At 41.0% G+C, this 15321-nt stretch overlaps 1 protein-coding gene across 1 annotated transcript in view; it reads right to left on the reverse strand.

The window, feature by feature from the left end:
• Positions 1-586: 586 nt before the first annotated feature.
• Positions 587-15321, reverse strand: part of LOC124607260 (juvenile hormone esterase-like) — an 89821-nt gene continuing 75086 nt past the window's right edge. Inside the window, exons 9-10 of the mRNA XM_047139535.1 lie at positions 13070-13208; positions 587-908 (exon numbers count right to left, since the gene is read on the reverse strand). Of these exons, the coding sequence (XP_046995491.1) occupies positions 740-908; positions 13070-13208 (308 nt within the window). The 3' untranslated portion in view covers positions 587-739. The remainder of the gene's footprint in view (positions 909-13069; positions 13209-15321) is intronic.

Consider the following 15321-nt stretch of genomic DNA (forward strand, 5'->3'; position numbering starts at 1 on the left):
CACAGTAATTCATTAATTTTCCTAAGGGGCGTTTCAACTGTAGTGTTTTACATCAAGATAAACCATTTTGCCACAACACTGTCAACCATTCGAAGTATATCTCTTAAAATTTCGTCTTGTTAGTGTTCGTAAAACAATTACACAAATTGAGGAAATTCACATTCTATTAGAAATTTCTTGTGAAATAAGCATTCAAGAATTTTGGAAGCAAGCCTGCTCTGTGAACTTGCAGTTTTAACTTGTTCTCTGTGACGAACATTGTATGGCCATATGGCAGATGTGTGTGGACAGAAACTAACTCCTCGTCGACTTAGACGTCATCAAGGTCGGCGCAGTTACCAAAAGGATTTGAAACGTGGTAACAACCGAGGTTTTTAATGAAACCACACCTGTGGCTTAAAGAATACCCTGCACTCTATTACAGTATAGGATGATCGAAAAAAGGTTATTCCGAAGGAAACAGTTACCTACAGAGAAATGGTACCGTAATTATAATTTCGCAAATAAATATTGGTTGTACAAAACAAAAAATAGTGTGACGTGCGGATACGTCACTTGTTTAAACAAAGAACACAAAGCAGAGATATAGGAAGAAATATCTATACTAATATTTTATTTCGCAGCGATTTTTGTAAAAAGCTACTTTTAAAACATGCAAAACTACTTATGTGAAATATTGAACAAAAGTTTCGTAATGTCGAAGTGCTAATCTAGTATTCAGAATCTCATGTAACTCTCGTCAGTAGGTCCCGGGGAACGCCTCCAATGGCACGTTATCGTTCCAGAAGTCCATGCGTTCACCAAGCCTGTTGTGTGCGAGCGTGAAGTTGGCCTGCATTAGCAGGTAGCTGCGATTGGTCAGGTTATAGGGCTCCCACACCACAGGATCCGCCTCGGGGGTTGGATTCCTGGGAAAACGTTCGAATGAAACCGTAATTACGTTTAATTTTGATATGTTACCTACAGTTCAATTAACACATCACTTAAGCGATTTTTCTTACTATTTTACAGTAGCTGTTAAGGAGCGATCACATAGGAGAGAGAGACGAAAGAGGAGAGGCATAGACTTGTAGGCAGTGGTCTTGAGTTAGGGATTATGTGAACGATTATTAGTTTTCCTTACATGTTTTTGGTACATGTCGCGCAATAGTGTAATACAAGACTTAATCTCATAGTTATGTCCATACGGCAGCCTAAAGTAGCTGCATAGTGTAACATACATTTAAATAATTTTGAATAATGTACCATCATACTAGTCTTCCTTCAGTTATCACTATTCTTAAGCAAAGTGTAGGATGTATCGGAACTACAACCACAGAAAAATAGTTGATGAACTGCAGAATATGATATAGTATAAGACGACAGTAATGGAACTATGGGCATACCGGCCCATTGGTCTGGGAGCCCATTCCCCGCCCTTCATGGTCAAGTACACACTCTCTCCTCTCCTTCGCCCCTCCCGTTAATGTTGGTTGGTGAACTTGCATGAAGTGTGTTTATTTAGGACCTCCTATTTATCATTCACTTTATTGCCCTTACCAAAACAACTTATTATGCAACTAATTTCTGATCAAACATGGTCCCCAATTTGAGTGCCAAAATCAAACATGGTGGTCCAAGATGGCAGGAAGGTAAAGAGTCACCAACATGATGGATGTTTAGAGTTCATATTAGCCGACCCTCGACGTCACCCCATGACATCACAGTGGACATAATCCAGTGTAAGACGACGTTAAATTAAGTAAAAATCTTACTGAGATAGCTTATTTGACATTCTTAAAACAGCTACATAGTTCATGATCTATTTCTTTAAACAATTAGGGACGTTCCTGAGTCCCTACAGAGATGTGTGTAGCAATGCTACGTTACTAATATACAATGCAAGAGTTCTTATATTTTTCGTGTGGTCGCGCTGTATCACAAGGATTATCAAGGATATATCTGTTTTACACAGTTACATATTACGTGGTCTATTTATTTAAATATTTAGGAAAGTTTGCAGCTCGTCACAGGACATGTGTGTGGCAGTATTTAAATACAAACTCACTGGAGGTGGCATGCTCAGACTCTCAATACATCGCTGATTGAACGAGCCAACACCTTCTGCCGGCTTCTACAGTGGACCTCACGCTATGTGTGCAGCCACTTGCTTGTGGCACCCACACCACGCCAGAGCTGGAACCGTCTTTTCTCCCAACCACAGCCCCACACCACGCCTGTTGTGAGTGACGTGCAAGGGACATATATTTTGAACCCAGTACGCAAAGGAATATCAAGGAGAGCATGGGCCAGCACAGCTAAGAGAACCTGAATATTATTAGTACATTTCTCGACAAAATTTCTTGTAGAAATTCAGTTTAACTATTCATCACTAAGGCTGAAAGTCAATTTACTTTTGACTCCTTTATCGAGTCGTACACTTCCACGTATGGAATGTGCGAAATATGCAGGAACAGCTAATGTTCGTGCGCCATCGACTCTACTGCATGAGGGAGCTATGAGATACTGGACCGATCACAGGCAGTCGCACACTCCAATGAGTTGGCCTCCATGGCGTTCTACGAGTCGCCTTTTCTTGTTACAGTGTGCATGCACATAAAATGGACGGGTGTTATGACTAAACTTCATTTAAATACAGCATGGTCTACAGCAGAAGTTTTCTGAATATCAGAAGCAACTGCATCAGTTGTACATCGGTTTTAAATAAGCATGTGACAGCCTGGATCGGAATAGACCCTCAAAAATATGAAAGGTTTTAGAATCCCAACAAAATCATTGAGGCTGATGGGAGTGAGAATAAAAGTGACAGTCTGTAAGGACAGAATAGAACAAAAGTTGACAACAGAGTTCCATGCAGGGAGGGCAGGAAGATGTGATCTCTGCACTACTCTTTAAGTTAGCGCTAGAGAAGGTAATGCGCAAAGACCGATTAATCCTGGGAGTATATTATTTAACCCATGGGTCCACGTGGTTTCGTACACTAATGGTGTAGCATTAAGTATGAGGAATGACACAGGTCTGAAGGATTATTATGCTCTATTAGAAGGAGCAGCACGGAAGTTAGGAGTGGAAGTGAACACGGGCAAAAAAAGGTATTTGATGATGGGGCATCAGGAGGAGATAAAGAGTAAAGAATTTAAAAGACTGGAACAGTCTAACCGAAGATAACAGGACAGCAGTAGAAAAGGAAAACAGGCTAACAAGTGGAAACTCGCGCTATTATTCCTTTCTTATTACATTAAAGTCCAGGAATGTTTGTAGGAATAAAATAATTAAAATGTAACTGATTATATTAAGACCTACAGTAACGTAACTTATGGATCTGAAGGCTATGAAGAAAAATGGCAGGTTACTGAGATGGGAAGGAAGATTTTGTCTGATATATTTAGGACAGTGAGGGAGAAAGAAAGCAGGTGGTTGAGAACCAACTCAGAACTACTAACACTTTCTGGGCAGATAAATATTGCAATGAAAATAAAGCAAGGAAGAATATTATCAGATAATCATGTACAGAGAAGACCCAGAAAAAGATGAATTAAAGTTATGGAAGAAGAACTCAAAGCAATAAGAGTCAGGAATTGGAGAAGGAAAGGAATGGACACAGAAAAATGGAGTCAGGTGCAACGGAAGACCTGGTTTTATCAGTATTTAAACATCCAGGATCATTTCTAATTAATTGCAGGGCATCCACAAAGCAGTATTTAGTTACAAAAACAGTGCACGTGACGGTCTCGGTCACGCAATACATTCTGACCACGCAAGACAACGCATGTCGCACTCCTCTGCAGTGCTACGCTCAGTATGGCTGTGGCTATCCTTTTGCAGCAACCACACCACGACAGTGACACAGGTCACCTTAACTTCCAACCTCACACCACACCCAGCGCTAGGGGCGTATTTTTGCCTACAAACATGAAGAAACACCTCAGAGACCATGCACCGGCACAGCCAATAGTTGCTGATTACGCCAAAAACTGTTGATTATAACGGAAACCGCTTGCAAAATTCAATTTTCTGGTTTTTAATTTTTGACAGAGGCGCAGTTCACGTTTGACGCGATTTTTAGGTTGTGTACTGTACACGTGAAATGTTGGAAACGAGCAGGAACAGCTGGTGTTTGAGAGCCGTCGTGCCGTCAGCCTGTGGAAGCTCTGTGGCAGTGAATCCATCGCAGGCAGTTATACTGAACAATGTGTGCACTGCTGTACTCTCCTCCAAGTCGCCTTTCCTTGTTAAAGCATGCTCATAATGAAGGTGGGTTTTATGTACACATTTTATTTCAATTTAGAATGGTTTATAGCAGAAATTTTATATCCCACTGTTGTACACAAGTTTTTCTATACAATTTGTTTAAAGTAATTTGTTAGCCTTACTTGCACGTGTTCAATAAGCTGCTCTTTCTCCGGTAGTAGTTAATATTATTCCTTCACGGCAATTCCTTTCAACCATATGCCTCAGCTTTCATATTTTGACTTTGATCCCCTCCAGATCTAGTATTAGTTTTTGTAGACATAAGCATTAACTGTACCTAGAGGAATAATAACTTTAATAGAGAATGGTTCAAGTCTGTTTGACATAGTATTTCTTTTTCTTTCCTAAGACCTGTGGAATAATATTGTTTGCTTCACAGATACGAACACACAGTCCGTTCCATGGTTATAAATCGTACTTCTAGTCTGGCAATGCCATGTTCTTTTGACAGTAAAAGTTTCTCACTGCTGCATATATGGTGACCTTATAAAATCTGTAAAATGGTTACCAGCAACTTTGTTCACTCCTGCACTTGTGTTTTGACATATCTGAGACGGATTGCGAAAAGGAGCATCTTGCCAATATTGGATTTTGAGTTATTTTTATTTTTAAATTCAGCAATAATTTATGAACATCTCTTTAAAAATAGATTTCTATTTCTAAATTTGGGTAAGTTATGAAACAGCGAAACTTTGAAATGTAAAAGAGATGTTTAGAGATAATACATTTTAAAGTTTAATTTTACTACAACTGTTTAGTTGGGCATATTTGAAAAACAAATACAGCATATATCTTACCCTTAAAATGCGTTTTGCCAAATGGTACATAATTTTTTTATTTAAATTTACATGTTGTGTGGTTAACCCCTTCAGAATTATAGCACACTTTATTGTATATAAATTTAAAACCAAATAAATTGGCCCTACACTGAGAAAAATTAGTGAATCCTCTGCCCTTTTATTCTCGCAAAGTGTTGTACTTTTATTCTGTGTTACGACAAATTGCCATTTGACAACATCTGAAAGGATTTTTCACTCTAACATAAAAAGTGAACACTTGCCTTCTTTGACATTATTGTAAGCACAACATGTTCTTCTTTTATACAGTACTACTCTGTGCTCCTTAAAATGCCTTTAACGTGTAGGAGATGCCATTTTGTGAAGCGTTGCATACCAGGTGCGAGATTTCGAAAAGGTGTCTTTCGTCAGGCCTATTTTATTTCCCCATGACGACAAGAGAACCATTTGCAGAAGACTGGCATCCATTGCTTTTGATGATATTATTGCCTCCTTTGTAATCGATACAGTCATATACAAAATAAAAAATTTTTATAAAACACAAAAAACGAAAATGGGTATTTTAGGTATTACCGAAAGTTTTTGTGTGTCCTGAAAATTTCGATACTCCTACAAGAGCTCCTTTCACGCTTTCTGTGTGCTCTGTTAAACACCTTTATTCTACCACAGGATCTTGTCCATGTTAATCAGTATATTCCGACTGTCTTATCGTTGCTTCCAGTCAAATTCCTTTTTCCTTGGTAGTCTCCTCTCACACCAAACTCTGCAAAATCATGCATTATATCCTCGCCCATGAGATAACAGTCGTGTATACGATGATGCAGCAAACTGTAGGCAGTTGATCCATTTCACATCCATTTTAATATCAGACAGTATCAGTTTGTGTTCCACCTACATGATTTGTGTATTTCTTCGAAATTGTTCTAACACATTTATTCGAATACGCATCTTTCTGTCATGTTCCCATGTGGAAAAGTGGTACTTTTTTCCTTTACACCTTGTCTTGCAGAAATGATCTTGAAGAATTTATCAAGTAGATAAGTGTAATTTTTTTCATTAATATTACAAACCGCACTTCTTTCGTTGTTCTTGACATCCCACATGATAACAGACGTTAACCACCACAACGTTGTCTCGAAACAGTCCCGCAATGGATATGTAAATTTTTCTTTTTAAGGAGAATGCTATTTATGGAATAGTTCACGTTACCAACGTTAATAAAATATTGTCCAGAGTCTTCAGTAACAACCACAAACCAAACAGTTCATCGGTTGGCCTCATCTGCACCCCTAATAGCTGAGAGATTTTTAGCACTTTGGAGCGAGATATGATGACACTGTCTGGTACCACAGAACACTGATGAGGTGCGGTTTCATGTCTTGTTATTTACTATGAGGATCCAACATGCTGACGCTTCTAGTCATGTGACCACGTTAACAGTTCCAGTTACACGCCCTACATTTAAAAGGCAGTCGAATGCCGCACTCTTGTTTCATGCAATTAAAAAGTCATAGCATTGTGTATGTATAGACAAAATTTACCGAAAAGCAATTATTTTTAAAACATGTCATCACCTTTTAACGTCTCCGTTAATAAATATACAGTCCGCCCACGTTAGCTGAGTGGTCAGCGCTGCGGAATGCCCGCCAGGGGGCCCGAGTTCGATTCTCGGCTGGGGCAGGAGATTTTCTCCGCTCAGGAACTGGGTGCTCTGCTGTCCTCATAATCATTTCTTCCTCATCTCCGACGGGCTAGTCGCCCAATGTGGCGTCGAATGCAATAAGTACTTGCTCTCGGCGGCCGACCTTCCCCGAATGGGGGAGTCCCGGCCCACAATGCCGTACGCTCATTTCGATTGCCAATAAATATACAGTCCTAAGGGTAACAGTATGCATACAAAACACATGGAATTTACTTATCATAATACGTACAGATCTCTAATCATGAACAAAGGAAGCTAATTGATGTTTGATCCAAGCAAAGGTGTGTTATTACCATATCTAAATTATCTGCATCATTTTGCAAAAACCAACTGGTCTTATTACTTCTAAAATCATATCAAAGTCTTTCATTCATTAAAGTGAGCCCCCAAGCAAGGATACCATTTGACATTAACACCTGGTTGTCATTCCCTTGTTTTTCTTCAGTTGTTCTAGACATTTTCTTCGGCGGGATGTAATGTTCACTTGGGAGAGACATGTCACAGTATCAAGACCTTGAGGCTGCTCCTTTACCGACTGCACACCGCTAAATTTCCTCCATGGGAAAGTGTTTCAGTGGGAAGAGCAACACCATGCATACAAAAAATTCCCAAAAGTTGCATGTCGTGATGCACACTTATGATTACAGCTCCAAGATGCTGATCACAATCATCGAAAAAGCTGTAAATAGATTAGTGTTTTTCAGCATGTACCACTTCACTGTGCAAGGGAACAGTTTGGTTGCCAAAAAATACTAAAAATGGAGGGGGGCGGGGTGATTGTGTTTCAATACATATACACCGAGAAATATCCTGTCTGTGTAAGTGTTGTGGGGTGGAGCGTAATAGCACGTGTGTGAAAGATGTGCAGGTTGCTTATCATTATATGCAACTACTCCCACCGATCTCTGAACAAAAATTTATTGGATCTTGTTTCATAATAAACTTTTCCATATTATTATTTTTGAAAATACATTATATTTCGAGTACAAATGCCCATGACACTTCAGTGGTAAATAACTTCTTCTTTAGTAGTAAAAAATACGTATGGATCACACATAGGCACTATCGATGAAATGTCACTTGTTTGGATATGGCTAACCTGCAAAGCAGCAGCACCAATATAATTATCCTGTGGATAAAGTCTGAAACTTCGTGAGGCTGGTTGCAGATGAGGAGATGGGAATGCGAGTAGAGTGTAGCGAATTGCAGGCAGATTTGCAGAGGATCGATGGTTGCTACAGGAACTGGAAGTTGGCACTGAGTTTAAGTATGTGTGATATATTGTACCTACATAGGGCAAAATATCCAGTCCTGTATGGTTACACGATTGATGAAGAATCACTACAACCCAAAATAATCGCGGAATGCCTGGAAATAACCATCCAGTACAACATAAAGTGGAACGATTACATTAAAATAAATGTACAGATAAGCGGACGCTAGGCTCAGATGTATTGGTGGTATCTTAATGGAGTGTAATTCATCCACAAAAGAAGTGGCTTAAAAACACTCCTATAGATTTTAAGAACATTATCAGGTCACATCAATGGAAGAGTTAGACTAGTTCTAAGAACATGATCGTTTAGATGGCGAAGCGACATTAGGGCGTTACAGAGACGCTGAACGAACTGCAGTGGTACACTGTACAAGAGCGGTGCATCACGGAAATGTTTTCTGGCGAAAATCCAAGACAATATTTTCCAGGAAGAATTTGTAAACATATTACTTCCTTCTAAATAAATCTCGTGAAATAACCACAGCGAGAAAATTAGAGGTAATATGGTGGTTTATCGACAATCGTTCTTTCCTCACATCATCCACTAACGAAGCGGGGACCAGAAGTACTCTCCACTACATATCACAAGGTAGCATACGGGTGTTACACGTCTGACCACTGGTACGGTTTTCGTATATACAGTAGCATGGCCTGGGAAAATCTTTATGACGCGTACAACATTATCTATTGTAAACAGCGCTGGGAGCGCACACGTGGATTGAGTAAGAACTGAAACGTAAATTAGACACGTCCTTGCCTAGGAAACTATCTATCCTATATCGTAAAGATTCTGTACCGCGCGGCAGTACACTAAAAGAGGGCTAACAGGCGTAATGTAGGCAATATCTTTTGGTATATTTACTATACCTTCTAAGTTTTCTGACAGTAACACACAGTATTCAGCTTTCCCTTCGCTGTGACCTAAACACTGTTGTAGAGAGCAGTCGCGTTACTTCACACTTTCTGTGTATGTGCAGGTGTTATTCATAACGTGAAACACGCTAAGTAATGCACAGTTATTACTAATTTAAAGAGGGAATTTTTTACATTATGCTCCATTGGCACAGTAATACACATTTAATGGAACAGAAGAAATCTATGTTACGTATCTGACCCATTTTGCTTTCTCACAGTCAGTGTCAGCTCGTGGATGCTATAAAGATTATAATACTATGACAGCTGACAAGTCTTCCTTGGTCTGTGCATAAGTAACGAGCTGAAATTTACACTGTGTGACTACTAGTTGAGATAAACACATCAAAATAAGTTTTGCATTACCCCGATTCCCAGAACACCTGAGACAGACTTTGACTGTCTATATTTTATCACAGACACATTCCCTTTGACTGTTCAGAGATGTCACTAGACCGGCCCAAAGATGTAAACAACCAGGCACGAGCACCGCCTATTAGGCGGAGGGGGTCCGACAGACGATCAGTTCCAGTCATTCCGCCACGAAAGAGGTACATGGCTCGTGTAGCTTTTAACATTAACATTTAGGTGGATACTCTACAAATCACATTCAAGTGCCTGGCAGAGGGTTCATCTCTATTATTCCAATCTCGTATAGTGCCATGAAAGAACGAACACCTATATCTTTCCGTACGAGCTCTGGTTTCCCTTATTTTATAGTGGTGATCGTTTCTCCCTATGTAGATCGGTGTCAACAAAATATTTTCGAATTCGGAAGAGAAAGTCGGTGATTGAAATTTCGAGAGAAGATTCCGTCTCAACGACAAATGCCTTTCTTTTAATGAAGTCCAGCCCAAATCCTGTATCATTTCAGTGACACTCTCTACCATATTTAGCGACAATACAAAAGGTGCTGAACTTTTTCGATGTATTCCGTGAGTTCTATCTGGTAAGTATCCCACACAGCGCAGCACTAATCTAAATGAGGACGGATAAGCGTAGTGTAGGCAGTCTCCTTAGTATCTCTGTTACGTTTTCTAAGTGTCCTGCCAATAAAACACAGTCTATGTCTAGCGTTCCCCAAACATTTTCTGTGTGTTCCTTCCAATTTAAGTTGTTGGTAGTTGTAATTCCTAGGTACTTTGTTGAATTTACGGCCTTTATATTTGTCTGTAGTTCAACCATGCCTAGACGGTCAACACCGCGGTTCGATCGATTGTTACTTTGTGCCAGAAAGGGCTCTCAACAATGGAAGGGTTCAGGCGTCTCAGAATCAACCGAAGCAATGTTGTTCGGACTTGGAGGAGATACAGAGAGACCAAAACTGTCGATGACATGACTCGCTCAGGCCGCCCAAGGGCGCTACTACTGCAGTGTATGACCTCTACCTACAGATTATGGCTCGGAAGAACCCTAACAGCAACGCCACCATGTTGAATAATGTTTTTCGTGCAGCCACAGGACGCAGTGTTACAGCTCAGTCTGTAAGCAACAGGCTGCATGACACACAACTTCACTCCCAACGTCGATGGCGAGGTCCATCTGTCCACAGCTCGTGGTCATGTGGTAGCGTTCTCGCTTCCCACGCCCGGGTTCCCGGGTTCGATTCCCGGCGGGGTCAGGGATTTTCTCTGCCTCGTGATGACTGGGTGTTGTGTGATGTCCTTAGGTTACTTAGGCTTAAGTAGTTCTAAGTTCTAGGGGTCTGATGACCGTAGATGTTAAGTCCCATAGTGCTCAGAGCCATTTGAACCATTTGAGGTCCATCTTTGCAACCACGACACCATGCAGCGCGGTACAGATGGGCCCAACAACATGCTGAATGGACCGCTCAGGATTGGCATCACGTTCTCTTCACCGATGAGTGTCGCATATGCCTTCAACCAGTGAATCGTCTGAGACGTGTTTGGAGGCAGAACGGTCAGGATGAACGTCTTAGACACACGTTTCAGAGAATGCAGCAAGGTGGAGGGTCCCTGATGTTTTAGGGTGTCATTATGTGGGGCCGACGTACGCCGCTGGTGGCCATGGAAGGCGTCGGAACGGCAGTACGATACGTGAATGTCATCCTCCGACCGATAGCGCAACCATATCGGCAACATATTGGCGAGGCATTCGTCTTCATGGACGACAATTCATGCCCCCATAGTGCACATCTTGTGAATGACTTCCTTCACGATACCGACATCGCTCGACTTGGACATGCTACCGGGTATTAGTGGTACCGGTGTGCACAGCAATCTGGACCACCACCTCTGAAGGTCCCACGGTATGGTCGTACAACATGCAATATGTGGTTTTCATGAGCAATAAAAAGGGCAGAAGTGATGTTTATGTTGATCTCTATTCCTGTTTTCTGTACAGGTTCCGGTGCTCTCGTAACCGCGGTGATGGAAAACTTTTTTTCGTGTATGTATTTAATCTTGTCCGTTAACTGCTGTGCAGTGTATGGTATTTAAACAAAATGTGGAAGTAAGCAGCTATCTGGTCTATGTGTGCACACACTACAGCGAGAAAAGGCGACTCCCAGAACGGCGCTATGCTGTACACATCCCAGCACAGAACTGCTTGTGATCAGCCCATCGCCTCTTAGTTCCCCCATGCTGATGGCTCGCAAACATTAGCTGTTTCTGCGTATTTCCCACATTCTACATGCGCCAGCTAGTGATATCGACACTTTTATATGTCGTCTCACAGTTTTCATGGTCGTATAATGAAATGCAAGTGCCTAGTCTTCTCACTTGTTTAGGATTCCTGCTAACTGATTTCAAACCTAGTGAAATATTGAAAAAATAACAGACTTTTGCTTTTTGGGTGACGAGGAGGGAAGTTAAAATTATCGTTCACCCTTACAGATCGGTTTCCCTTGAATCGCTGATTCACTAGAGACAAACATTGTAGTGGTTCTTTTAGGTAATGCGTGCACGATTTCTTGTTCCATGTTTCTCAAATCGGAGTTGGTGCTTCGCATCTAACGTCGACATATCATTAAAACATTTATCTTCCCTCCTATTTTCTTTGCGGAGCTCTGCATATGGAACTGCTTCAATAAATTGTTATTGTGTTTAATATATTCATGATGTCTAACGGATTGTCTCTATGATACTTAAGTATTTAATAAACTTTAACATGACTATGCAGTTTCACTCCCATGAATGAAAACATATGTTGATATTTTACTACTGTAACTATTTTCTTTCCAATTCCAAGGCAGTGTGTCGCTAAATCTCAGAGCCCGAGTGCGGATGCTGTTAATAGTTTTTAATAGCAGGTGGAATATATAGCAGGTCTATTGAAGTCGCTACTCCGGTTACACCATGCTGACGCTTACGTACGGGAGATCCAAAGACGCTGTTCACAGAGAATAGCACGGTGCACAGCTGACAGAACATATTTAACGAATTTTTCGAAACTGTTCTTCTTGTTCTAGTTTTTAAGGTAACTGCTAATGACATATATTTCTCTCACAGGTCTGCGCGTATAACTGCTCAAAGCAAGCAAATGAAAAGCAGAAAGTCCAACAAGCTTTCGTCTTGAAATGTATTTGTGCGACACAAAAGATTAGGCGGTCGCACTCAACTTCAGGTTCCAACACGCATTTCTGTATGTACTACCAAGTAGTCTCTGCAGCAGCTAAATAAGGTAATCTCTTGCCGAAGGAATATGAAAAGCAAAACCCATTTCGTTAGCATAGTGAAAAATTTCAGTTTGTAGTCATCTTCTGTAGAATTTCACATAAATTAGGCACTCTCGTAATTTCTAATTAGCGATTTCAAGAAAAAACAGAATAAAATTTTTGCCGGTAAATTTTGGTACATTACACACTGATAGTGATATCCTGAGGAGGACTACTAAAGTAAAACATCGGTGCCTTCCATATCTCATCTTTGTAATGTGGAAGACCGAAAATGTGATTTTATTTCTATAAGTTGTAATAGTTGTTTGATAAATATAGCATTATCATTACATAAGAAAGACAAATACTACAGATCACTGAAACAATATAAAACCCTTCAATAATTATTTACATACAGACACCACATATTTGGACTTAGCTATGGAGATCCCCTGATCTCCTCTGTTAATCAAACTTTTGTACCAATCCTATTTAGTAAGAAGAAGTATTCATACCCGTATTTTACGAAGTTGGTCCATAGACGCAGCATGTTCCTCCGCACTTGATCCTCTTCAGATTGTGGGTCCAAGTTGTAATTGAGGTCGTTATTATAATGGAGAAAGAGGAATCCTTGCTCTCCACCGTGTTCAACGCCTGAAACAGAGACGTGTACCGATCACAGATAACTGGTCGGAGCACAACATGATGGGTTGCACCTGTACCTTAAGTAATTACATAGAATGCTACTATAGTGTAAGAATGACGTCCCTCATTAATTTGGGAAAGGTAGGTTGGTACTGAACCAAGAAATCTCTTTCTCAAGGAAAAAATCTTAATTAATCTGGAGTCTTGTAACACTTCGCTGTACACCATTAATAAGAATCTACAAAGCAGTCATCTAGCCTTTGAGAAAAACAGTAGCAGAGTTTATAGTGCGAGCGCACTGCCCGCCGCCAAATTTGTGGTAAGTTCCCATGGGACGAAACTACTGAGGTCATCGGTCCAAAGGCTTAATATAACTTAAACTAAGTTGCGCTAAGGATAACACACACACCCATGCCCGAGGAAGGGCTTGAACCTCCGACGGAGGGAACCGCGCGAACCGTGGCAGTTGGGTAAGGAGTGCAGCTCAAGATTACTTTCTTTTAGCAAAGCTGCGCAGTCAAATCATCGAGGCGAGCCAACCTACGTCCTTGTGAATCTGCACATCACACACATTTCATTTGCGACATTCCTCTGGTCGAAATCCAGAAGAATCTAATATACATTTAATACAAGGATATGAACATCAATGTATTCTTCTATAAAACTGGTACCAATGAGAGTCTTTCGATCATCCATTTCTTAGCGTTACTTTGCACAGCACAGGGGCTAATCATTTTAAAATACGGGACGATACCACTGTGCCGTGATTATCGCGGCACGGTTGTAGTCCTGTCCGGAACTACAGGTGGCGCCAAAGCTGCAAGAAGTTTTCTCTCTGAGAGCAAAAGGGCACTGGAATCATCAGGGCAGGCCGCAGTTAGCGCCACCGGTGTCCACTTAAGAATGACTGGAGCCAACACGTGGGGTCTTGCTGAAATGAGCGGAACGAGTGGCTCACCTGGCCAGCGGCATAAGAGATACACTTGGCGGCTGGCGGCTTAGAAGGCGGACGAAACATTGACCTCATTTTAGCGTATTTAAGAGACTTGCAAAACTGCAAAGCAAGGCGCTCCGAGAATTTTTGAGGAAAAATAAAAACACTGCAGAGCCCTCTCTTTGTTAGCCCATTGGCTGTCTAGTTGTCCAGTGTACACAGGAGCATTACGGTCACTTTTGATCCTGGCACTACGAGAGTTTTTTTTCCTGAAGTGTCCCGGCAGCGCCTATGCATTGCCTTGAATTGTGTGCTCTCTACTTCAGTCCAAAAGTAGAACACTTTTGTGCTTTATTGACGTTACAATGAATTGACTGTCTGTGTCATACGGTAGAGCATGCATAATGTTCATGTATCTTAAAAGGTGAAACTTTGCAGTGTATTGGTAGTGAGTGCACTACTGATTTCCTGTTGAAGCTTCTAAATACGCTAATTCCATTTCGTTTTACATATGTTTCCTGCACTGTTAAAGGGTGTCAGTAGGTATGAGGAGGAGACTGAAACCCAGGAGCAGGTAACAAGCAGCTTGGCCAGCGGTGAAGAGGCTAAACCGTATCTGTTGAAGGACTCGACTGTGTATTGCAAGGCACTCTATTACCGCCCTAAGATTACAGTCCTCCCTGAGCTTGTCCTGACGCTATTGGCCAACTGTCATCAGTTACTCTAAAAGGTATACAATACTTGTGTCAATATTTCTGAGGAGCTTACTTTTAAGGGTGTGGATTTCAGCATAAGAACGATGATACGGACCTGTAGAATATGTTCTATTAGTAAACCTTCGCAGGACACCAAGCAATATGTGATGATTTCGCAGCTAGCAGACAAATGTGGTGGTTGTCTCACTCAAGTTTCGGAAACCAATAAGTGTGGATATTTTTCGAGGGTTTCTTGGCTGTTTCCCACCTGTGTAGCCACGAGAAAGGCGTCGTTCGGTTATGTAAAATGATTATTTGATGTCAGTGGACTTTACGAAATTTTGATATCGGATGCCGCTACCATTTTCAGTACCATTCAAGCAGTTTTGTTTTGTATTACAGGTAAGGTACTCTATCACCACTGGTTGTTATCCGAACCCCTCATTCGCAGAGAGGGTCAAAGGGAACCCTTGCAGTGCGATTATTGCTTAAC

Source organism: Schistocerca americana, chromosome 3, assembly GCF_021461395.2.
Source record: "Schistocerca americana isolate TAMUIC-IGC-003095 chromosome 3, iqSchAmer2.1, whole genome shotgun sequence".
In the NCBI taxonomy this organism is placed as follows: Eukaryota; Metazoa; Arthropoda; class Insecta; order Orthoptera; family Acrididae; genus Schistocerca; species Schistocerca americana.